Raw genomic sequence first — 25,494 nt, forward strand, 5'->3', positions numbered from 1 at the left:
CCCTCCACCACACCTACACTGATGTCCTGGAATTCATTAAACTTTGCAAGATTTACAGTGTTCTTGCACCATAGCCCAAGCAACCCATGGGCAGGTAGGGTGAGCAAGCATGGAGACAACTAACCTACCAAATCCCAAGAGGGGTGTGTGACCCTCTGACAGGGGTGATCACACTGGGACTAGTGGGGCCAGTGAGCCCTCCTGTCTAACTGGGGCCTTTCATAACATGGACATTGCCCTTGATGTTGCACTCACCAGTCCTTGCTCCCCATCATCTCCACACCGTGTTTTTCTCCATTTCAAGAGTGAAGGTGACAGAGAAGTTCTGGTCTTACCCTGGGACAGAGGTGGGATAAGGCCAGAGGAGACAGCAGTGCCAGGATCTGGAAAGCTGTCTGTTGTCTCTGTTAGACAGACATGGCACTCAAGGACCTGCTGAAGACCTAATGAGACATGAACATCACAAAAGCCCACCAGATTAAGCTAGAGACACCCCAGTGGGTTGAGTTTCCTGCCAAGTGCATGAGAGGGATTTCAACATTTTGATCGCACCCACATAGAGTCACAGAATATCTCAAGTTGGAAGGGACCCATAAGGATCACTGAATCCAAATCCCTGCCCAAACTCATTGGTGAAGAAAGTGAAATAATCATACATGAACGGACAAAATTGAGAGCAGATCCACCAGTAAATGCCTACATCAGGAAAAAAAAAGAGCCAGCAAAGCATATATTTGCCCCTCCATAAATAACTCAAAATATGCAGCAAAGCTGTCAAATTTTTCATACGTCTGTTGCTGCCAGAGGTTTTAACTTTCTGGAAAAAGGCCAGTGCTTATGATCAAGCATCTAAATATTCTATTTGGTCAGAGCACCAGCACTCCTGTGGCTTTGCAGCCTGCACCAGGGAGACACAGTTCTCCAGAGGGCTTGTCACCATCAATGTCCTTCTGGTGATTTTTTTAAACGACAGGCACTGAGAGGAACGGATGTGAGATAAAAAACCCCACATCTTTTTGACAGTGGGAGCAGGCCCTGCCATGCCGTGTCCCAGCGAGGTGCTGCGTTGCTGGTACTGCAGGAAGGCAAGGCAGGCTCACCACCAAGCTCCCTGCCCTCCCCTGGAAGGATTGCTGGCCACGTCACCTAATCCCAACAGTTGTTCTCATTTTGAATCTTCAGGACAAGTCTCGGCACACTTCTGGGTGTCTTCAGCATCTTTTGACATCAAACAGCCTGTATTATTTCATATGTTTTTGCAAAACATCCCCCTTGTTTGTGCTGTAAATAATGCGAATGGTTTTCAGTCTTTCCCAGTGACGCAGTTGTCTTTAGGTCCTGGACACCAGTTACCACCACCTGAGTGACTTTGCCATTGATTTTTTGAGGACTACACATTGATTTTTATGTGAAAGCACTATCAGTAATAGTCAGCTTCTCAGTATTTATAAAACATACTCTTTTCTTTGCTTTCTTGACTACAAATATAAGGTGAAAAGAGGTTTGTATTGAACTGTCTGTCCTGATACAGAGATGTCACTGTTGATCAAGCACAGGTTATCTGAGAATCCTGTCCAGCTCAGGATTTGCTTAATTTCTCCTCTCTTCTATGTTATTTTGCGTTTTATCAGTGCTTAATTTCCTCTGCTATGGTGATGTTAATTCCTTTGTCTTGTTTAGCTGTCTCTGAATTTCTTCCTTGTTTTTGACTACCTAAATCTGTTCTGTGTCATCAGCAGATTCATCTGCCTCTATTTCCAAGACATGTATCAGCACATTAACCAGCATGGCACACCTGGGACTAAGCACTGAACTGTGACTTTCTGACGTAATTGACCATTTAATCCTCTTTGCTTTCTCCTAGGACAGCTGTAGAGCCACAACAATAATTTCTCACTCATTTTGTGAACCTGTAGCTCCCTCAGAAGGCTCTTTAGCCTGACCTTGTTAAAGACCTTCTGGGTATCTGAGTGCACCACGTCTACCAAGTCTTCTTCATCCACCATTTTCCTGACATGGTCACTGAGCTGCAAGCCTTCTGTGAGACCTTTCTTTTCTGCAAGCTGCTGGGTCCATGCTCTCCTGTTGTGAGTTATCTCCCTGAAGCTTCATTACCCTGCTTTTAAATATAATTGCAAACTAATTTCCCCAGGACACATGTAAGGAAGGATGACTTGTAATTCGTCCAGCCTCAGCTGAAGGCTTTTTGAATATAAATATAACATTCCCTATATCCCAGTTCTTGCTTCTTTTCCCTAGTAAGTTAATCAAGTCCCTTTTCAATTGCTTTAAAATGCCTGCCCTGATGATCCAGACCCCTGGGAAAGGCCTCCTGAGACAAGTTGTGGACATTTGTAATTCACCGCTGGGTCTTCTCTGATGATCTGCAGACAGGTCTACAGGGCAGACACCTGACATGCCCTCTCCATCCACATTTAACCCCAAAACTAAAACTGTGAGGTCTGTCAAGCAGATGGACCCAAGTGTGAGTGTGCTGGCTTTGTGTGGCAGGGGTTTTGGTAGCAGGGGAGGGGGCTACAAGGGTGACCCCTGTGAGAAGCTTCTCAAAGCTCCCCAAGCTCCAAGTCAGACCCGCCTCTGGTCAAGGCTGAGCCAATTAACAATGGTGGCTGCGCCTCCGTGGTAGCATATTTAAGAAGGAACCTGGGAGGAAGAGGGGGAACTTGTGAGGAGGAGCTGAGAAGAAGACACCTATGCGAACACCAAGGACAGTGGAAGAAAGAGGAAAGGGGGATGGAGGGAGAGTGCATCAGCGCAGAGCCCCCTGTATCCCGTGGTGAGACAGCAGGACCACCCCCCCTGCCACCTATGGGGGTCACCGGTGGAGCAGAGGCCGACCTGAAGACTGTAGAGGAGCCCACACCAGGACAGGCATCTGTGCCCGAAGGAGGCCAGGACTCTAAGGGGAGAAGCAGCCACCACTCTTGTGGTTCGGTGCTGGGAGGACGGCAACATGCAGGGGTGACCCACACCAGAGCAGCGTGGGAATGGCTGCGTGGGGAGGACTCACGCTGGAGAAGGTTCATGGAGGACTGTCTGCAGTGAGAGGGGAGCCACGTGGAGCAGGGGAGATTGCGAGGAGTGCTCCCCTCAAGGAGGAAGAAGCAGCAAGACTGACCGTAACTCCCCATTTGCTGCCCCCTGAGCTGCTGGAGGGGAGGAGGTAGAAATATTGGGAGCAAAACGGAGCTTTGAGAAGAAGGGGAGGGTGGGGGGAAGGTGTTTTTAAAACATGGCAATAATTCTTACTGTCGTACTCTGTCTGTTAATTGTTGTTGTTAGTGTCTGAACTAACGTGATGCTCTTTTTCTTCCCCTAAGGAGTCTGTCTTTTGCCCATGACCCTAATGGTTGAGTCACCCCTACCTGTCCTTATCTCAATCCTTGAGCCTTTTACTTTATTTTCTCCTCCCCATCCCTTTGGGGGAAGGGGGTGAGTGAATGGCTGTGTGGTGCTTACTTGTCCTCTGGGCTCAAACCAGGACAGTGAGCCAGCTCATCTCTGGAAACCGTGCTGAAATGTTAGCATGGGGCGATGCTTCAGCTAATAATGCCTCAAGGGGGGGAGATCAAAAAGGGACTGCAAGCATCATCATTTTGAGAGATGTCTTCCTTCTCAGCCTCGTCCCTTTCTATTGAAGCCCAAGGAGGGGTCAGAGGAGTCACAGTTTCACACCCCCTCCACCTCCAGTATACACCCCACTCACACATTTATTTGGATTTAAGACATATGTGTTCTTCAGTTCTTTTTCTCAGTTTCCACAGAGGCACTCTCAATATCAGAGAAACTCTCAGTTTATATATGGTTCAAGTATTCCACGTTGAATACGGAAACAGGATTGGGTGCTTTACTGTGAGTTTCTGTAATGAAACCCTTCCCGCATCTGAGGCTTGGCTTTAAAAACTGCTATAAATAATTCCTGTTCTACATCCTTGGGTCCATGGGATTTCTGCCCAGCAAATAGAAAAGGCTGGTTAAAGCAGGAAGAACATGTAATATAAAGGAAGTATAGGAAATATGTAAGAAAATCAGAACTGGCTGGACAGAAATGGAAATAGTGCCATATTACAGAAGGCAGCTAATCACTGGATTAGTTCCTAAATGTCTATATGATGTGGAGCCATTGGCAACCAGCTACCCCCCAATATCCTGAAGCCATCTTGAGTCTTTCCCATATCATTAATGGATTTTGGATGAGGCCCTGGATTCCTTGACTTGCATCCCAGTGTAAAATATCAAGTTTTTTCTGCTTATCTTTTCTTTTTCTTTTTTTTTAAAAAAAGCTATGAAAAACTGAGTGCTTTACCCATTGTCAGCCAGTTTGTGTTACATTAGGAAAGCATCCCTATAAGTGTATCCACAACACAGGGACAATCCAGCACTGGGCAGAGAGCAGCCTTCAGAGGAGGGAGCTGCTGGAAACCTCCTAAAACCCATCCACTCTCCTAAAAATTTAATTTCAGCAGCTCTCCTTCCAGAGGTTTCCCACTTAACACTGGGCACTTGTCATCACCTCTCTCGTCTCTCCTCCTGCACCCTGGTCAGAGTTTCTTCTCCCTCTGGATGAACTAAAGCAACCTGCACCCAACCGAGGGGCAAGAGTGCAGCGGTGCACGATATGGGGAGAAGGGAGCAGAAAAAGCAACCTTTTCTGCTCTGTTATTGCGCAGGTCAACTACCTATCCACAGGGTCCTGATCCCAAAGGAAAAATCCCTCAATCCAGACACTGTTTCAATATATTTAGCAAACCCCTCTTCCTTGTGACTGCCACACTCGTAGGCTTAACGTTTTCCTGCTCAGATAAATATTCCTAGGCATTCTGATTATGGTTAGGCTCTGCCTTAGTCACAGCCCAGGAGACAAAACCCACACGGATAATCATTCACAGTAACTCCACACCACCCCCGGCTCCTAGGAGGTCTGCCTGACAGGTCAGCTCAGCTCTGGGGACCCTGGTGGAAAGGGAGCAGGGGATTGAAGGCGATGAAGACACCCCACCCGCACAGCTCTGCCCCCAGCACGCCGCCCTCCATGGCATTTCCCTGCTCCAGTTCCCCTTCAGGTGACGGGAGGCTGTGCACCTTGCAAAGTACATTGGGATGCAGCACCAGGACAAAGATGGACATGCACACAAATTTTTCTACCAAAATCACAAGGCAGATTTGGGTACCTCCCCCCGTCATCCCACTTTCTGATAAACAGCTGCCTCCACGGGCTGATCTTCCTAAACTAAAGAGCTAATCTGCACTGGGTGAGGAACATGCCACAAAAGAAAAGTCTTCAGAAGACATGGTCATCTACCTTCACGTCAAAGGAAGAAGTTGAATATTTCTCACTGAAATGCAGTGAGAAAACATCAACCTTGATATCAAACACTTTCAGGGTAATGAAAAATTGAATTTCTTCTTGGTGTTACTTACATCCAGCAACTAGCATGCTTGGCGCTGTCTTCAGAGCGCCTGTCTCTTGGAGATCTCTCTTCAAGAATCACATCCTTTCCCCTTTCTCTCTACATTATCTTGCTATTTTCTTTTTCTTTCTCCTTACCCACAGAGGAGCTCTTTTCTGTGTCCCCTGGAAGGACTGGTCAGTGGATTGGCCACATCCATCCTGACCCAAACCCTCTAGCAAAAGGGAACCTACCCCAACCCACGATGAACTGAGGTGGGTCACTTTAGGTTGAGAAGAATGCCTCAGCTGCCCTCAGAGCAGGGGTGAGCAGCGACGAGCCTCACTTGGCTCAGCAAAGCTCCTTCTCTTCCACTCTTGCATTTCCCAGTGGAAGTATTTGTCCTGGAGCAACAGGCGTGGCTGCAGTGACGCTACCGCATAGCAAGGACATTACACTGTGCACAGGCTGGAGGGAATAGGAAGGAGGGTGGAGAGTGCAGGGTTAGAGCGAGCTTTGGGAAGGGATCCTGCTGGAAAATGAGTTCAGAGCTAGTCTGAGGAGTTCGAGGTCATGCAGACATTTTACAAAGGCCACAGCATGGGCAGTCACTGCTTAGGAGAGCTCTGGGAGTGAGGGTTATTGAAATTTCATAAATAAATACTATAAAATATAAATATATATATGCATATTTTTTAAAAATTATATATATATATATACACATATTTACCAAGAGTTTTCCATTCAAGCAAGTAAAACTGTGACTCAGCTGCAGTGACAATTGCATACAGGCCCAGATAATTTAAGGGGCATTTTATCGAAATCCACCCTTTCCACCAACCTCTGACCTGTCATTATCGGTTCTGGCTCTCTCCCTATCCTCCTGCTTTTCATTTGTGTGCAGATTATCTGAGAGGACAAGTTATCTGAAAGTGCGGATATCTTAGCACTTCATTTCATGAAGTGGGGCTTTGTGAAATATTTCAAATACAGCTTTTTCATCTGAAAATGTGGTCCTGTGAGTTGCGCGATAGAAATGGGTTTGACCAGAAGATCCATGCCTTGCTAAGAGGGCCACACACAATACACCAACCACATCGTCTCCAGATGTGATTCAGGCAGCAGAGACAGTCGGCCTAAAATTAATCCTTGTCTGAAAAAGTATTACATGAAAAAGCTGTCATTCCTCCATCCTGATTGTGCTCAAAGTCTGGCCCATTTAGAGACGATTTTGTCAGCAGGCAGCTTGATATTCCTATTCTTTGGAGATGGCAAAGTTTTTTGCTGTTTAAAAGTCAGAGCAGAAAGGTTTCCATGGGCTCAGCATCATGAAATGGTTGTGGAAAATCACCTAGCCCTTCCCAGCAGTCGCATCAGAAGGCTACTACATGGAAATTAAATGGGTGTTTTAATCAAAAGAGCAACAGAAATTAGAGGATCAAACCTTAGTTTATTTGTTGGGGGCACATTTTTAAGATCCAAAAGGGATGCTTTGCTTGGGAGAGGGGAGACAGAGCACCAAACGTTCCTGTTTGTGTACAGATGAATCCCAGAGCCCTCCTGTAATGGAGGTGGTGGACAAACACACCCTCAGCAGAGAAGCTGTCGAGGTTTTCAGGTGAAGTGAGACAAAAAGGGGCACGGTGGTAGATTTCTTTCCAAAACAAACCAGTGCTGAACGTTTCCAGCCAGCTGTCCCTAAACCTGGGCACAGAAGGAAGGTACCAGGGTCTGACAGAGACCCGACGCGTGATGGAAGAGCAGGATGGGGTGCAACCAGACCCTTGCACAGGGATCAACACGCACAAGCATGCGCCCATCACGCGTGACAATGGCAGCCACGTGCCACGTGCAGACAGGTGATGGGACGTTCCTAAAAGACAGGACCTGAGTACAACTCATGTACGCTACAACCCCTTCCCTCTCTACACCGGAGGGCCCTCAGGAGGGGTGGTGCCAGGGAACGAGGTGTGCACCAGCTAATTACTCTGACAGGCCAAAATCAGCCTCTGGGGTGGCCACCCCAAAGAAAACATCCTCAAAACAGGGGTCTGGGTCTATCCCTACGCCAAGAGGTCCAGTTCAGACTCTGGCTCTGTTTGCAGAGCAATTCAAGTGTCCGGGGACCATCTCAGGGACACACCAACAGAAATTCACTGCCGAGCAAAGCACCACCCTCCTGGACCACGGCCCCTCAGCAGAAACTTCACTGAGAGCAGAAAGTGATGCAAGGGCAGAGACCCCAGGACGAGATGGATTATCCTGTTAAGCCACAAGTGGTGGCACCCAACAAACGGATGCAAAAACGGCGATAAAGAAGGAGGACAGCCCAAAACAAGGTCCTTTTACTGACTGCAAATTGAACCAAGATCCAGTGAAGCCATATCCCTGCCGTGAGGCCAAATCACCCCTTGCACAATCCTATGTGACAGCTGTGGGGGTCAACTGCTGTCTTCCCCTTGAGCACTGCAGTGTCCAGAAAAGTGAGCAAGGCAGCACAAGGTCACTGGCTCAGCTAGCAGACGTCCCTCTGTGACTGCTGGAGGTTTGCATACGCTCAGGTTAGCAGCGATCAAGCAGATATGGTTCAGATCAGATTGGGGAGAACTGTGGGACTGGATAGGAGCACAGCTCCTGGCTTCTGTACGTCTCTTCTCTTCCTACCACGCAGGAGCACTATGGTTGTCGTCACAAAAGTGGGTAAAAATTCAACCCATTCAGCTAGGAAACAGAAGTATGACCAGGAATAAGCAATGATTTCTGGGCATATCTCTGAGCACAAGCAAGTCCAGGTGTAATCAAGATGGTCTGAACATCCCCAGGTCAGGGAGAAAGCATCTCTTTGGACTTTGAAGCTTGCTTACCTGTAAGCAGGCAAATTTACAGTTTCCACCTTGGTTTTAAATTAAGCAAGCCCGGGCAGGGCAGGAGAGGTTTTGCACTGATGTGCCTGTACCAAAGTTTCCTGGAGATTTAAGGCCCTCAGCTGGTGACTCCTAGCACAGCACTACATTGGCACATCCACGTTCTCATGGGCAGGATGGTTGCGTGGGCTCTCTCCGTGCTCTGCTGTCACCCCCAGCACCCTGTGAGGGTCACAAATCCCAACCCCCCCCCGACACCTGCCAACTCCTCCCACGTTCCTGGCATCCCACCAGCTCAGCCTTCACCCGCTGCCCAGCCAAAAGCCACATATATAGCTCTGTCATTTTTTAATTTTTTATTTATTTATTTATTTATTTATTTTTAAATCTCTCTCCTTGTAAATCAACTTCTCCGGCAGCTGAATCACTGCCTCTGCTGTTGCTTTTCCATTAAGCAGTGCTCATTTGTCAGCAATTTTGCAAACTGCCCTCTGGCAGCCACCCTGGCCAAGGTCACGCTGCCCGTGAGAAAACTGACACTGCTGCTTCTCCTCCGAACATAATTGCTCATTTTATTGCTGCTCTCACACTCACAGCATTTATCTTACAGATACCCAAAGCATCTTCCACCTTTCTAACGTTGAGGTTACAATTTCTACTGAAATGCATTTTAAACAGTATGAACTCAGGTATTTGAACTTCGTAAGTTTTAAAAAATAATTTCAGGCAACTAGAAAATGTTCTATTTTGCAGCAGGTCTTTCTGTGTCTCCCTTTTGCTTACTCAGACTGTGGTAGACTTTAAGTTATTCAGACTCCATGCCCCTTTTGCATCAGAAAATTCACAGTTGCAGGCAGACCATGGAGTTTAAATTTGGTACTCTACGACTCAGCTGAGGGTCTTACACCCACACAGAGAACCCATCTCCCCAAAACTGCTGAAGTATCTTGACTCTTCTGATTTCAGAAACTGAGGACTGCATCTTCAATGGCCACAAATCAGCATGGCACAACTGAAGCCAGGTGACTTAAGTCAAGCCTTAACTTTCTTGAGATGCTGTCTGACACTGAATTAAAGGAGGATAAGACTAGAATATTCCAGTTGGAAGGGACCTACCGTGATCATCTAGTCCAACTGTCTGACCAGTTCAGGGCTGACCAAAAGTTAAAGCATGCTGTTAAGGGCATTGTTCAAGTGCCTCTTAAACACCAACAGGATTGGGACATTGACCACCTCTCTAGGAAGCCTGTTTCAGTGTTTGGCCACCCTCTCGGCAAATAAATTCTTCCTAATGTCAATCTGAACCTCTCCTAGCTCAGCTTTGAACCGTTCCCAGGTGTCCTGTCACTGGATATAAGGGAAAAGAGCTCAACACCTCCCTCTCCCCATCCCCTCCTCAGAAAGCTGTCGAGAGCAATGAGGTCACCTCTCAGCCTTCTTTTCTCCAAACCAGACAACCCCACAGCCTACCTCCCGCACCCCCCGCCCCAGGCATGTCTTAGACATCCCAGGGTATTTCGGGTTATTGAGCTCTTCAACCCCGACAACTGAAAACAGAACTCACTGATAAACGGCCTGCTCTCTGCACTGTGTCTGCTCACCTCTCTGGGCCCCCACCTCTTTTACTTCACTCGTATACGTGCGTGCGTGTATGCACATATTTCTTATGGCACGTCATTTTTTAATATATATACACAACATTTTCAGGCCACGGGATGGCAGCACAAAACCACCTTTTTTTTTTTTTTGTTCTCGGTGCGTTCAGTCTGCAGAAAGTCCCCCAGACTCGCTGCCATGGAGGAGTCAGCGGTCTCACCCCAGGGACGGCCACAGGAGGAGAAAATATCCAACCCCAGCAAGCGCGGAGCCGGGACCCGCTTTTGCATCACTTAAATGTCTGCAATTTCAGCATCCATTCCTCGCAAGCACTTCTGCTTTGCTGAGTTTGTCCATCTTTCAGGCACTCATCTAATGACTCCGAGGTGACTCTAAGCCTGGTTTGGACACCTGGAGCCTCTTCACTTCACCCCACAGCACCGAGGCGCTGGAGAAACCGGTTTGATGTGCTGAGGGGTGGTAATCACTGCAGATGAGACAAAGCCCACAGGCACTGATGAGCTGAACTTCGGGTAGATCATGCCTGAGAGCACCCAGCAGAAAGCTGGAGGGGTTTTTTCCCTTCTTTCTTCCCCACTTTACATCTCCACATAGGAAAAAGCCTCTATAAGAGGGGATGTTTGGGCTGAGAAAGAGGAGATTAAAGCTGCGGCAGGCTCTGAGCAGCATCAAAATCAGAGGAATATGCACAAGGGAAGGCAGTGGTACGGTCAGACACAGAGGTACATCCCAAACTGCTGCCATCCCTTCCTGTTCCCTTCCCTAGTCCCTGCTACATGTCCCAGTATCTCCCAGTGGGTCCCAGTCTCCTTTTCTGCTTTGGGTCTGTGTTTTCTACCGCAAATCAATCAGCGCCGGGGCAATTTCCTGGGCAACAAACTCCATCCTTTACACTGTTGTATAATCAGCATCCCCCAGCACAGCCTGGCTTGTGCCCACTTGCACACTTCGGAGACCAGCATGGGTCCTGGGCCGGCCCTGCAGCGCAAGGGGGAAAGGGCTCAGCACTGCAAACATCCACAGCCCTGTGGCAGAAAAAAAAAAAAAAAAAAAAAAAATCACTCTGGGAGCCTTAAACGTGGTGGTGCAGATGAAGTTCTCTCCGTGCATGGCAGCATGGACAACTTCAGTGCCCGCTTAGTGCCACCAACTCAGGCTTAACCTCATGGTGACACTGAAGGGATTCTCTGCTCACCGCAGGTTGGCAGCGATTTGTGCGAGGAGGGATGTTAAGCCGAAAGCCAGGACCTGGCCCGTAATGCCACCACGCTCCTAGTGCGAGAGACGCTTTGAGCGCTCGCTCCAACTTTTCAGGCAACCCCCTTTTTAAAGCATTTCTTGCTTCCGAGTTCAAGGATCAGCCAGGAAATGGGCAGCTGGGGACAGATGGGGACGTTCCCCGGGGGGGCAACATCACCCACGGGGCTTTAGAGACTCACCTCTGCCTTTCCCAGCCCAGCCAGCCAGGAGGAGCTCTCTCTAATTACTCCCGGGTAATTAGGTGACTCACCATCACAGCACCCATGTCTGCTTTCTACCAACCTTCATCCTACCGATGAGCACGTGGTGGACACAGCTGGAGAGAGGATGCTGCAGGTTTTGAAGACGAGCAGAGGCGAAGGGGGGGTCACACGAGCGGTCATGGAGCCCCATGGTGATGCCACCTCTCCTTGGCACATGCTCAGCGTTGCCTTCGCTGCTAATTTTAAGTTCCTCTTAGTAAACAGTTGCTAAATTTAGTGCCTCTGAGAGAAACACGAGCCTGGTTTTAAAGGCTGGTTGCTGGTGACGGAGGCAGAGGAGTCAAGGGGTGAAGTGGGATTGCCCTGCAAAGTTTTCCCGGTGGGGAAGGGAAACATTAATCTGAAGTCCCCATCCAAAGGGAGCATGAAAACCCTCACCAGGCCGGGAGGCGTGAAGCTTCAGTCCAGCCTTCAGCGCTGCCCCTCACCTCTCCTCCTTCACCAACCTCCCCACGCACAGGTTTCCAGTTTCCAGATGGAGCAAAACCCCAACAAAGAGGGGAATTGTGCCCCAATATGCAGCAGGACCAGCCCTCCCCCACCTCTTGAGGGCCCCCAAACCGCTGTCTGCCCACCCCCCTTCTCTTTGTGTCCACTGCAAATTCTGCTGGGTTGCGCAAGGGACAGCAGCACGGCGGCACGTTGCGCTGGCAGGAGGAAAACTTGGGGTTTTGCTGAGAAATACTCAGCTGCTCCGGGCGGAGGCAGGTCTGTGGAGCTGGGTGATGAGAGCAGGACAACACCTCTTGCTCGTGGGGTGTACACCAGGACCCAAGGCTGAACAGCACACAGAGAAACAAGCCGTGGAGAGAAGACTCTTTATTTAAAAAGCCAGGATCCTGGGACATTAAATTCTGAATACGTCTTGATATTTGTCAATTGAGTGAGCAGTGACATAGATTCCCATTTAGCAAAACCAGACACCATCATCGTATTGTCTGCAGAAATCAGAAAAGAAGAGTTTTGAATCCCTGATTACCAGCATAGCAGCTTTTCTTGGATATCCCCTGATAAAGAAGCCGCAGGAGAAAGCAACCCTTCAGCTTTTCCTGGGTCGTAGCCTCATATGCCCAAAGGATTTGGTTTTCTCCTCTGCTTCCACTTCGCAATAGATCTGGCTGCTGGGAAATCAACTCTGGCTCCTTGAAGTCAAGCTTTGGCAAAAGTGATTGACTGAAGCTGGGCAGATTTCTTATCTTTAGTTCTCATCAACTCAAGCACGCTGCGCTGTCTTGCCACAGCCCAACTCTCTCTCAACGCAGTAACGTCATGAAAAGGGGCTTGCTTCTGAGATTCAGTGGGCGAAAAACACCATCAAGTCAACATGCTGCAGTCCTTTCCAGCTTTCCAGTGGCCGGGAAGGCATCCCACCTCCGCACATCAGCAGAGAATCAGCACAACTTAGCTACGGTTGGAGCGAGCCAGTCAAAGATGGTGCCTCCTCTCCAGATATCTACCTTGGGATGTACAGACTCACCCTCTGGAGAGGTTTCTCCCCTCTCTCTGTCCCTTTCCCTCTCCTTGTTGTCCCCAGAAGGTCCCTCTATAACTGATTTATGAACTGAACATCCCATATTCTAAATAGCTGCAGCGAAGCAACGTGACTCCCACCCCAGATGCTCTGTAGAAAAGCACAAAGAGAGTACACACACTTCACGTGGGGTAGCAGATGCCAAAGTAGGCACATTCTTCACTCCTTGCATGAACCCTTGGCCAGCAGCCAGCCAGATGGATAAATGAAATGCAGAGAGATAAGGCAACAGCTAAACACGCGTCTTCTTCCCCCTGAAAACTTTTTTTATTTTTGGAAACTGTTTAGGCATTTTAAAGCTATGCTGGCATCTATATTTTGTTCACTTGACTTTAAAAAAAGAACAAGATTTATATCTCTAAGAAAAAAATACTGTTTATTTCTCATTCCAGGTGGCACCTTTCACAAGGCCGAGACAAAACCTTGTGAGTTACTAACATCTGCGAGTGCTGATACACCTCTGCACAGTTCAGGGGCTGCTTAGACTGGGGGAGAGGGCTCCTGTTAAGCTGGAGGACATGCAATTAAAGCATAAGGCAACAAATGGACTCATTAACGAAGGGGCATGTTGTACCCGAGTCCGCACGGAGGCTGTTAACCCCCCAAGAAGAGCAAACGTGAGTCGGGCGAAACACCGACCCGTGCAGTGCGGACAGCCCGGAGGGAGGGTCCAAAAGCAATAAAGCTGAGCGTCAAACCCTCGTGCTAAAAAGCCTCCCCCGAGGATTCCAGTGACCCCAAAGCATGCAGTGCCACTCTCGGAAGCGAGCCGTTGGCCTCGAGGCACCGTGGCTCGTAACGGCCCTGCCCGAGACGCGCACGTTCTCCGGCTTTGCCGTGGCGGCGCCGAGCGCCGCCGAGACGGGCAGAGGCTCTAAGCCAGCACGAGTTATCCAAAGCCTTCTCTCTCATCCCACGCAGTTCAGGGGATCCCAAACCCTGATGATCTGTGACGTCTGCGAATTTCCCGACTCCGCACCCAACTCCTCTTCAGGACACGCTGGAAGTCGGCGGGGCTGCCACCGGGCTTACGGTTTATCAAAGAAACATATGTCCTAGCAAGTACTTGCCTACAGAATCAGAGACCTCTTTGAGGGAAACAAACCATGCGCGCACACACACATATGCTTCAGTGACTAAAACTGGGACCCGTTTTAAAAATAAACACGTTTCTCCTCAGGAAGCCTATTTGGGTCAACGGAGAACTCTCACTGAGCTGCTGGGCGGCTGGAATACAGCGCACGGGTGGTTTCTCTCCTACCCCAGGCTTGTTAGCTTTGCACTACCCAGACCTCTTTGGTCCAGACTTCGTTGCCAGAATAGGAAAACTCCAGTTCTGAGAGATCCTTCCACACAAACACCATTTATGTGATGTATTTCTGACACTGTGCACTCAGAATTGTTTATTTCCGTAGGGACCGCTGCAGGTGATTACCTTAAGGCTCTTCTGAGAACGACTATGTCGCTCCACCCAGAAGGAAAGTTTTATCTTAGATGCCTTCCCAAAGGTTTATGTGGTGCACTTGAGGATAGGCTTGTTGCGTCATCCGTAGTCATTCGCCCCAAGTTAATTTTCAAAGGTTTCGCTTGTTCAATTCCCCTTTTTCATCGGTTTTATGCGTAGCCATTTTTTCAACCATGTTTGAATGAATTTTCAAGCGGTACTCAGTCGCTGCCAGAGGCGTCCCTGCCCGAGGTGCTCTTCAGATGAACATGTGGTCTCCAGATCACACAAGGAGGAGCTGGCAGGCTCCTAAACAAACCCTGCCAGGCATTCCTTACCCTTGGCACTGGTGTTTGGTCTTCTCACGGTTCAGCAGCACTGGCCTCTCCGCGTAAAACGCGGAGGAGAAACTGATTCCACCCAAAGCAAGGAAGGACATCTATTCGATCAGCCTTCAAACCCTGGCTGGGCTGGCAGTCCCCTAAAACAGCGTCACCCAGCCTTCTGCTTTACTGCAGAAATAGTTTAACATGATAATTAATCCTGTTGATAAACCAATCAATCACATTTATACACAGCTGGGGCCAATCTGAATATACAGGAAGGGACATGAGGATACTCACTGTGTATCAGAGGTTCTGGGGCGCCACCTCCTCTTGGACAAATAAAAATCACTGAAGTGTGAGACACAGCATCCCCGCAGGCAACGTTAAGCTTTCCAAGCTGTACCCTATGGTCTCAACTCCTCAAAGATAACCCAGGGCTGCCCAACTTGTATTTGGTCTAAGCATAACTCTGGGATAATTGCATTTAAGAGGTTTTATTTGAAGCCCGTGTCAGATACTACGCGTAGGCTCCATGGAAAATATATTTTCAGTCCAGATGTAACATGACTGAGCCAAGCTTTTACGTTCCTTCAAAAGTCCTTATTAGTGGGAGAGGCCTTGATCTCCCTAAGAAAACTCTTCAACATCAATGCTGTTATGCAGACTTTTAGACCTTCTTTTGTGGGGGTAGGGGCAGGGCAAAAACCTCACCTGTTTTGAGTATTGCTGTCCAACAAAAGATGGAGTTTCATCACCGAGCTAGTTCAAGAATGCTGCTTGTCATCATTCTCCTTCTTGCCCACACTCCCGCATAAGTTTGCAAGGTGTTTACCACTTGGATTAGTCGCCCCAATGACAGCCGTAGGCTACATTCCAGCTCTATCTGCATTACCAAGGTAATTCGGGGCTTTTACTTTGCACTTTAAGTCTGGTGCACAGGTATGAACGTCCCTTCCACAACGTGGTTCAAGAATTTTTGAAGGACAAGTGACAGTTTGGACTCTGATGTTCTCTTTACAGGCTGCACCATACCTGGGCTGTTCCTGGAGAAACACTTCTGGCTTAGTTTCCTTAGAGAGAAGCCTAACTTGTACACCCCAAAACCATTTTGTGAACCAAATCCATTTTTGAAAAGTGGGAATGACTGGGGCACTCCCTTCAAAACCAAGACACTATTCCACACTAAATGTGCACAGAGCCTCCAGCGCTGCTTTCGCCAAGGCTGTTTGCCCTTCTGCCCTGTCTCTCTGCTTTGCAGCGCTGCGATTCCTTTGATAACTTCCCACGGAATGGCCGAGTGAACCCACAGGGAAGACAAATTCCCCCAGGAAATTACAGGCAGGTTTCCTGAAGCACACAGACAGACAGGTGACACACAGAATTAAATATGTAGTGATACGGAGTGATTTCTGTGCTAATCTGCACAGGGCAACGGCTGTGTAAGATGCAATTCTTTGAACAAACAGTAAGATCAACCAGTACATGGAGTACCCAGATCTATCTCAAGATCCTCCTACTCCAAATTTTGTAGGAAGCGACAAAACCCCTATTTTTATAACACTGAATAGAAGAGTTTCAAGTTACTGAGTGAAGTGTCCAGGAAGTACCAAAGCACCCAGTCTTTTTATTACAACATTTATTTTAGTATAGAAGGCACTTACAATACAGAAAGAAAACAAAAAATAAAGATAGGCACCAAAAGTGAAGTCAGAATTAAAATGACAAAGAAACAGTTTACCGGACAAAAGGAGCACCCTTCCCTGTTAACAATACAGCACACGGAAATGAAGCTATTGATGACTAACTTTTTAAACAGTTAGGGCTTTTTTTTTTTTTTTTTTTTTAATAGAAAAAGATAAAGGTTGTTCTACTGTGAACTGATAATTTAAAAAGAACCCCCCTCCACACACCTGTACAAGGATTCAGGAGTTGGTGGTGTTTGCAAACGCGGGGCCTTTCAGCTCCGGCACTGCAGGAGGTCCTGGTACATCTCAATGAGGTGAGCGGCCTCTCTCTGCCCAGAAAGCACAGCACCGTGGGTAGTGGAATAATACTTCCTGTGAGTGGCCTCCCCTGAAAACATTACCTGCATCGGCTGGAGAGGATAAAAAAAAAAAAAAAAAGCAGAAATGCTCAGTTCTCACTGGAAAGCAGACACGAGGCTAAAAGGAAACAGAACTTTCTGTGCCCTCTCATATCCCCTTGAGCTGACACCAGTGTTTTTAGAGTGCTGGTTCTTGAAATCCCAGTGAGATGCACCATGGGGACAGGCACGGCACATGTCTGCCAAGGTCAAGCTTGTCCTCATTGCTATGCCTGCGCAGAGCTGCTTGCAGGGCTGAGGCACCACCACGGAGCCAGACACTAGCTCCAATAACCTCCAACAGATCTGCACGAGTCACTGAGCACCTCACTTCTAGGTCAACTCCTCTTTTTGCTCCCCCCAATTATACTCTAGCCTTTTCGGCATTAAGGATTCGTTTTTCTGGGCTGCAGTTTCAGAAGGAAAAAGTAGTCATTTCTCAAAACCCAAAGGGTGAGACACAGCGTCTTATCTCTCACATCAACAGTTAGGTGCTTGCTAAAATTGCTGCCAACTCAGTTCTGAGGCAGGAATTTCAGGTACCTCTCTCCCCCGCAAACTACAGAGATAGGTTCCTAAAGTTCCTGCTATCTTTTTTTAATAGATTTCTGCGTTGAAAAAAATCATATGGTGGGGTCAGGAGGCTGCATATTCATCAACCATTGTCTTTGGATTTGAACACATAACCCTGAATGATGGGGTGAGTTTGGCTTAACACGTTACTGTGCATCAGCTGAGCTGTGGTAACTATCTCCACATGTGCTCTTGTTCTCCAAAAACAAGATTGTATTCAGAAAGCAAAAGCAGTGTGTGAGGAGCAAATTCATCGTTCCCTCTCAATGCACAAGTCCCCCAGCCAAGGACTGGGCCTCCCTCACCCTCTACTGCCAACACCAAAAGATTTCCTAACATGCACCTCTGACACATTCAGACCTAGTCATCAGCAGGGCTCCTGCATTTAATCTCCATATTCAGACTACGCTTTAAAACAGAATAACATGCTTTCCTACGGGATTTTGAACTTGCCAATAAGGCTAATGGTCTTTAAACACAGAGATCAGAATTTCAAAAGCCACGCAGATGCCCAGCTCTTGATAATTTTAGAGAGAGATGTGCGAATCCCTGAGATGCTGGGATTCCAAACATTAGAGGTAAAATCCCACACACATTATTTGTCCAGAGGGATATGTATTAAAAAAAACCTGGAAAACACATTACTAGAAGCCCAACCTGTTTCTTTCAATCTCCCCCCAAAAAATGGAGATGTTAGTCTTCTTGACACAGAACTGGTTTGGACCATACTTACAGCAGTTTTGGAGCTTTCAGCATAAGGCAGTGGTTTAGCAAGTTTCTCTACATCAGCCCCGCTAGACCCAACTTGGGTGTAAGAGTAGGATCCACGGAAGTTGGGATTGCTGCCCCAGGAGGACCGCAGGATCCGGCGAGGTTTTGGAATGTTTGGATTCCCTGGTTGGAAAGCAGAAGACAAAAAGTAAGACTGTTGTCTGAGAGAAAACATTACAATACCTGTGCAAGGTGTGGAGTGGCATGTATTCTGATTTACTGAAAATACATCCTAGCAGAGCCTGCAGGCTACAGGAAAGGCCCTAAACTAGATCTCTTTTCTATTACTGAGTTGTAAGTACCTATGTAAAAGAAACAGTATTCCTTTTAATCGCAGCTGCAGTCTTCCATTTTGGGAAATATCATTAAAATGCTTATGTTCCTAAGAGGTCAGGAAGCGTCAGGGAACTCTGGACACAGTTTGTTTGAAAATACAGAGCATTTTCCTGGTCTCATTTGCCACAGGGGTGATCGAGCGTATGATTCATCTCACCTAGGTATTTAATTGAGCGCCCAGTCTAAACTGGAAGTTTAAGCAGTCTTGTGAGAGAGGTGTGCCCTCAAAGAGGAAGGGAGATAAGGATGTTAGAAGGCAAATCCTCATTACGTGGGGGCATAGGAAAACCTGTCAGAAAGTTTTCAAAACCCGTGTTACTCCAACTGCTCCTCAGTCTCTCCCCATAATTAACCTAAAATCCAACACACCCATGTTGTGGGATGCACATGGTATGGGAAGAAGGCTTTTGAGGCTGGAAGTAGGACTTCTAGATTTCTGTGGGTTTTCCACTGCGAAGAGGATGTAGGACCTAGAGGGGAGGGGCACTTCAGTAAAAGGAGGATAGGGCCATCATCAGCCACTGTCCCCATCCCCAAGAGCAGTGGAGGGCATGGGGTCCAGGACTGTAGCCAAGACAGCCCACCAGCCAGTGGCACAAGAGCCTCAGGTGGAACTGAAATAGGGAGTGTCACACGTGGGAGAGCCTCGAGCTGGGCTGGTTTGAGACCACCTCAGTGTCACTGCCCAAGATGCCGTTGGCATCCCGGGATTGTACCTGGCTTGGCAGGAGAGGAATGGGGAGACGGGACATGGAGAACTGAACTGAAGATAAACTCTCTCTGCAGGAGAGCTGAGACCCACCCTTGAGGCCACCTCACATATGCAGGCAAGGTTCAGCTACTGGAGTCTGGCAGACAGCACAGAGAGCAAGAGTAACTCAAATGTATCTACACCTTGCACAGTTCCTGTACCTGCATCAGACCCTGGCTCCATAATGCTTCAGCATGCTGAGCCTGCTATAAAGATGATCCAACTTCCCCCACTTTCTCCATCAGAGCTTAGAGAGGGAGACATCCAACTGTAAAGACTAGTCAGGCACTACATTATTTAGTTCCACTAAACAATTATTTAGTCATGACTCTAATTCCTTAAAATCAGGAGCAGGTTACTTCCCTGATTCAGCTACTCTTTTGGGGAGTGTAGTGTGTCAACTAGAATTATGAAATACGAGGCTGAAACAGAGCAAAGGCACCTGGATGGCTTGCCAGAGTACACTGTGAACACTTTCTAACCACTAACCCTCAGATCAAAATATGGCACAGACTAGCAAATAAATACACCCTACAAACAAAACACATCCTACAAATGAATGTTGTTTCAGGAATAAGAACTCAGCATAACAAAGCCTCTAAAATATGCTCCCCCAAGAATCTTCAAAGCAGGAATGCCTGGGATGGAAGTGAAAAGCCCAAGGGAGTCTGCAAACAGGGAGCTCTCAGATGCGTCAAGGAAATAAGTTATCACGTTTTATTTTTAAGGGCTGTGGGAAACACCATGAAAGCTGTTAGACAACACACCACCAAAGAGGGCCAAAGCAGTCATCCATCACACTGCATTACACAAAAACAACCACACAATGTATTTTCAAATAAAAGAAGCCTCTGCAGTGGGCTGGTGGTGCCTCTGCTGTAGCTGGGGCACGTTCTCATGGTCCACTGTCAAGGTACCCAGATGATTTTCAATACAGGAGTCAACAAGTAAGATGTTGATAAAAAAGGTGATTAACTTTAGGAACACAGAATGTTACAAGCAGGGAGGTGTGGGCTTGCCAGCCTGCAGATAAGGCCACAGATCTGCTAAAAGACTGAAATTTGTTAACAAAAGAGCTTGTGGAGTCATCAGCCCCATCAACAATTGTAGAAATCCAGCAATATTTAATAGAGCAGTCATTCAGACTGGTAAAAGCAACAGCTTTGTCCCTCTCTAGTGTTTCCCATGGATGACTGTGCGCTGTGCATACGAGCAGGTAATCAGCAGCCTTCCCACCGGGGAGTCATTCTTCATGCAGCAACTTCACCCCGAGGGGGAGCACAGCACAGCACCGTGAAGCGTGTGGCACTGGGCGGACGGCAGGGCTGAGGAGCCTGGGTACCTTAAAAGGCAGCTGGAGGGCTCCCAGCACCAAACCAGTCTCCTTCCCCAGCACCGTGCTGTGCGGCGCAGACGTACCAAGCCCTCACGAGCCCCTCTAGGGTTCTCCAGCACATCAGACTGCGTGAGCCCGACCCAGGTGTCCACCGTGCAACTACCCTGCCCCTGCGCTTCTGCATTTATGCCCCTTTGAACGCGAGGAGCTGTTTCTAAGAGAAGAATCGGGGGACTTTCATGGCTGCTGAAGACAGGAGCTCAGCTGAACGTCAGAGGGGAACGTGTAATGCAAGCTCTGATCCTGAGCTGCTGTTTGCAAGACTGAAACTACAAAGACTGAGAGGACCACGCTCTTTCAAGGAACGTATTTAATTGGGCTTTCTCCATCTGCTTTTAAACAGATGGGTAAACATCTGCCTTTGCCGACAGATAAAAGTAACAATTATTACAGATGTGGAAACTTAGAAGTTTCCAACAAGATATAAAATGGCTAAAAAAGGACCTTAACCTTCATTAAAATGGAAGGGCATGTATCTTTATGCCACAGATTTCCACTCGTGATGCTATGGAAGATAATTCCATGTGCCTCAAATAATCCTCTCTTTATTCAGCTACTGGGAGGTGTGGCTGGGTAGACTTATTGGGTTATGGGGTTGATTATGAGACACAGGATTATCATAAAATCAAATCACAGATCTAAAGCAAGACACCTAAATTTAGATGCCTGTCTGAGAGCAGGGTTTCCAAGATCCCATCAAGGCCAACAGAGATCTGTGGTACTACCCACACATTAGTGTCTACAGCTCCCAGAGAGACATTAGGGCATCCCAGGCATCCAACTCAGGCTGGTGGATATGACACGGAACCGAAAAAGGGATTCGTTCCCCGCTAGAGAAATAGCTGGAGGATGGGGAGGCCAACCCAGGACATCTCCAGCTGCAGCTTGACAAACCAGCGAGTCCTTCAGAAGGGAGCAGGCCTGCAATTACTGCCTTCTGGCTTCTAACCCTCGGAGCTTAGCCAACAAAGAAACCAGAGCAAGGCTTCTAATTGTTCAAAGGCATGCCATTTAATCAGATTTAGAGGACACTGCTTTTCAGCCATCCAGTTGTGAAAAGCAGAAATTGTCAATGGTTCTTAGGTTAGAACAATCCTCAGAGCTTTCCACAACAAAGCCAGATAATCCCCAACACCAACCTGCATGTGAAATTTAAGGTCACAGAGGCAGATCATCTCCTCTCAGAAAGAAATTCTCAGTGTGAAATAACACCGAGTCCAAGAGAAAGGTTTTAACACAGGAGTGGTCTAACACCCTGCGAAGCCAAAGCAAAGGCCTCCATAAGCAACAGACTGGGAAAACACAGCTGAACCCACCTGGTAATGCATTAATTCTTTAATAGAAGAGTAAGAAATAAGAATGTGGGGGATTTTATACCCAGAACATGAAAGCTACAAAAGGCAAAGCGAACATTAAAAGGCTCATACTACCTACTTTCATTACTGAATATAAGGCTCTCTTTATACTCAGTAGAGAAAAGCTGCTTCAGAAGAGGTCACAGAGCACCAAATGAGGTGTGGAAGATCTGAACTGCCTCACAGAAGAGTCGTTTTTTCCACTGAGCACAGGATCCTGGGAGGACTATTTTCCCAATTCAGATGACTAACACAAAGTTTGGTGGTGCTAACTGGACCAGAGGAGTCCAGTAATTTTCAGAAATTAATACAGTTAGATCATAGACAGAAGGCTGCATTGTGTCTGTCCCCATCCCTCCCCAAACTGGTCTAACCCACTCTCACACTCCCAGTGAGGCAGATTAGTGGAGAAGACGGTAGGTGCACAGAGAGCTGAGCATGCTTCTGTTATTTCAGCCTGGCACCTGGTCCAGATTAGCCTTGATGCACTGCTGCTTCTGCAAACCTGCTAGGGAAAGTGGGAGCAAAGGGTACAGGATAAACCCAGCTGCCTTTCTGGAAGATCTGTGAAAAGGTTTTCTACAAACTAATAAGTTTTGGGGGCAGAAAGTGGAACAGGTCACGCTGTGTAATGAGTGCTCCAAGAACAGGTTTTATTCCTGCAGTTTAGAGCAGCTGAGAGGCCACCTCTCAGCTTATGCACAAAATGTTCATTGCAAGGCAAGGCCCTAGTAAATTCAGTCTGAAATCCTCCGGGGTTAGATAACCCGGGATGAGCAGAAAGCTGAGATAGAGCTCACAGTGCTGAGGAGGCTGATGGACAGTGATCAGGTGCAGCATCAGCTGGAACAGCAACTGCAGCGCATACTGATGACCCAGGGCCAACACATTTCCATCCTGAGAGGAAGAGAGGAACATCCAACATATGCAAACAATAACAACAGCAAAGGAGCCAGAGAAGGAAGAGAGAGAATATATTCCCATCCACCAAACTAAGAAAGGCCCAAAGAGCCAAATTCCCACCGATGAATCGAGTTGCTTTAGAAAAGAAAGATGACTTAAGCAAGAAGAGCTGCAACACACAAGGTTGTTTATATGCTCTGGGAGACATCAGCACTGGACAACTTGGCCTTAAATTGGAGAACAGCCTCCTGCTCCGCCTGCACAGGGCAGCAGTTGGCCTGCTGAGGTCAGGAGGAAAGAAGGTATGTATGTAGTGACGTTGCAACAGATTGTAGGGATACCCAACACCACTGAAAACAAGCAGCTCGGGAGGCAGAAGCTGCCCAGAGCCGAGCATTCACTGATTCATCCCACTCCTCTGCAGACTGCAGGGGAGCCACACAACATAAATGCAACACCCAGCAAGCTGAAACAAGGAATCAGTTTGGATCGCTGCATTAGGGTTTCTGAATCCAGTGTCTACCCTATGCTTTCTGAAGAGAGTAGTAATACATAAAACCTCTTCTGGCAGCAGCCAGTTATGCAGGCAGTCCTTAGCTTCCAGGACCCTTTCTCTAGATCTCTGTGCTGTTGGTAGCAAATGGTCTGTAAGCACGGGGGAAAGCTACACTTGCGAAGGCAAATTTCTTCAGTTAATAGGAGGTCCACTGGCAAGAGGTAAGGCTGGAAACCTTACCTGGGTCTTGAGATTTGGCTAACACGAGCCAGCAGGCAGATATAAATAGCTTAATCACAGGACTCATCTCTAGAATATCATAAAATACATCTAATCTTGGATGATGCTGCTCTTACAATCGACTGTAATTATGCATAAACTCAAAATCCTTATTTCAAGATTGCCAATGAGTCAACCACTATCTCCTTCAGTGTGACGACCTTACACTTGCGCATGTACGGTGTTTTTCATCAGAGGATCTCAAAGACCTCTACAGATACAAAAAGCCCTTTTCTTGGGAAGGTGTGCAACCTCTAGAAAAGTGATTGCAGACAAACTAAGGCCCAGTGCCTTCAAGTATTACTACTTTTAGTGATTTCACCTTCGATTTTCTCAGTATAATACAGCTAAGATCTGTCTTGCTCCAACTGCTGCCTTTAATGGGATGTATGTTCTGTAAACGTGAAACCTGTGAAGCCCAGAAATACTTAAGTGAGGTACCCAGAAAATGGGAACTCTCAAGATCAATGGATTCTTCGAAATTTAGGCCAAAGAGATTTCCATACAGTCTCATGTTGAATGAAGGTCAGGGATGCAATTCAACTACCACATCTCGGCTGATCTAAACAGGTTCAACTCCACTGGCTCTGTAAGAGCTGTGCTGCTTTCTGCAGCTGAGATCAGTCCTCAGCAGTACCGAGTCTGACAGCTCCAGCTGCTGAAGAGTTATTTGTGATTAAATAAAGCAGAGGATGTGGAATCCTCAAGCACTTCTGCCCACCACTTCCTGAGCTGGTTATCAGCCCCTCTGTATAAATAGCTTTCAGGCACACCCAAGCCGGAGGTATGCTGAAAGCACACGCAGAGACCGTTCAAAGAGACATAAAACGCCAAAGAACTAAAAATTACTTTAGTGCATTTCCTTCCTAGTGGTTATTCAACACCCCAGCCCCACTCTGCCTCTTTTCTCCACTCACCAAAGGAACCAGAGCATGGCTGACCTGTGAATTTACGTAGCATTTCGGTGCAGGTTTCTGCCACAGTTTCATCATCGCACTTCTCCATAATCAAAGCCTCTTCTCCACAGATCCAGCCACTCAGGACGTGGCCGTACCTCTCTGGTGGGTAGAGTACATCAAAGCTGCAGATCTTCTTGTACCACAGCTCCTCGGGATAAGTCAAGCTCTCACTCTCTGCCTCATCTTCCCAGACAAACTGGATGCTGTTGCATTCGGAGCTCCAGAAGGGCTCTTCGAACTCCAGGAAAATCTTGTCAGTCGTATTGATTCCTAGTTTCTCAATGGCCATCACCTTCTCCTCGGGCAAGCGGGGATGAAACAGGCTCTCGTGGCGTTTCTTCAAGACTCCCAGGGACACAGTCACAATGACGTGGTCAGCTGGGATGAACTCGCAGTCCTCGCACTCTACGAAGACATCGGAGCCCTTGTCCTCCTCGGGGTCACTGTTGTGGTCAGCCACCCTCTCAATCTCCTTGCTGACCGACTGGTTCCAGTGGATGCACTTGACCGGCTTGCGGAGCTGAATGACAGACTCAGGAATGGAGCGGGCCAAAATCTCCACGATTTTAATGAAACCGCAAGGAATGATGTGATGAGCCCCAGGGATTTCGGTCCATTCCCCAAATTCACTGAGCGAGACTTCATCCATGCTGTGGGAGCTGCTCTCACAACTCTCTACCTAAGGAAAAGCAACACAAAAGCAACGTTGCCACAGAGCAACTTCTTTCGTCACAGCACAACACCGCGAGGGCACAGAGGAGCTGCACAAGCTGGGAGTCATGAATCCCACTCTTAAACCACATTTATTTTTGCTAGTAAAGAAGCGTTTGGCCATCAGATCTGACGAAATCAATCCTTAGCCTTTCTTCCAATCAG

The 25,494-nt window shown here is 47.7% G+C and overlaps 1 protein-coding gene across 3 annotated transcripts in view; it reads right to left on the reverse strand.

Annotated features, from left to right (window-relative positions):
• Nucleotides 1-16,337: 16,337 nt before the first annotated feature.
• The window catches only part of SMOX (spermine oxidase), a 76,685-nt gene continuing 67,528 nt past the window's right edge, over nucleotides 16,338-25,494 (reverse strand). For all 3 annotated transcript variants that reach the window (XM_032993889.2, XM_032993888.2, XM_032993887.2), the window contains 3 exons: nucleotides 24,601-25,297; nucleotides 18,106-18,266; nucleotides 16,338-16,811 (listed from right to left, as the gene is read on the reverse strand). In XM_032993889.2, the coding sequence (XP_032849780.1) occupies nucleotides 16,674-16,811; nucleotides 18,106-18,266; nucleotides 24,601-25,297 (996 nt within the window). In that variant the 3' untranslated portion in view covers nucleotides 16,338-16,673. The remainder of the gene's footprint in view (nucleotides 16,812-18,105; nucleotides 18,267-24,600; nucleotides 25,298-25,494) is intronic.

Source organism: Tyto alba, unplaced genomic scaffold (assembly GCF_018691265.1).
Source record: "Tyto alba isolate M040663 unplaced genomic scaffold, T.alba_DEE_v4.0 Super-Scaffold_6, whole genome shotgun sequence".
NCBI lineage: Eukaryota > Metazoa > Chordata > Aves > Strigiformes > Tytonidae > Tyto > Tyto alba.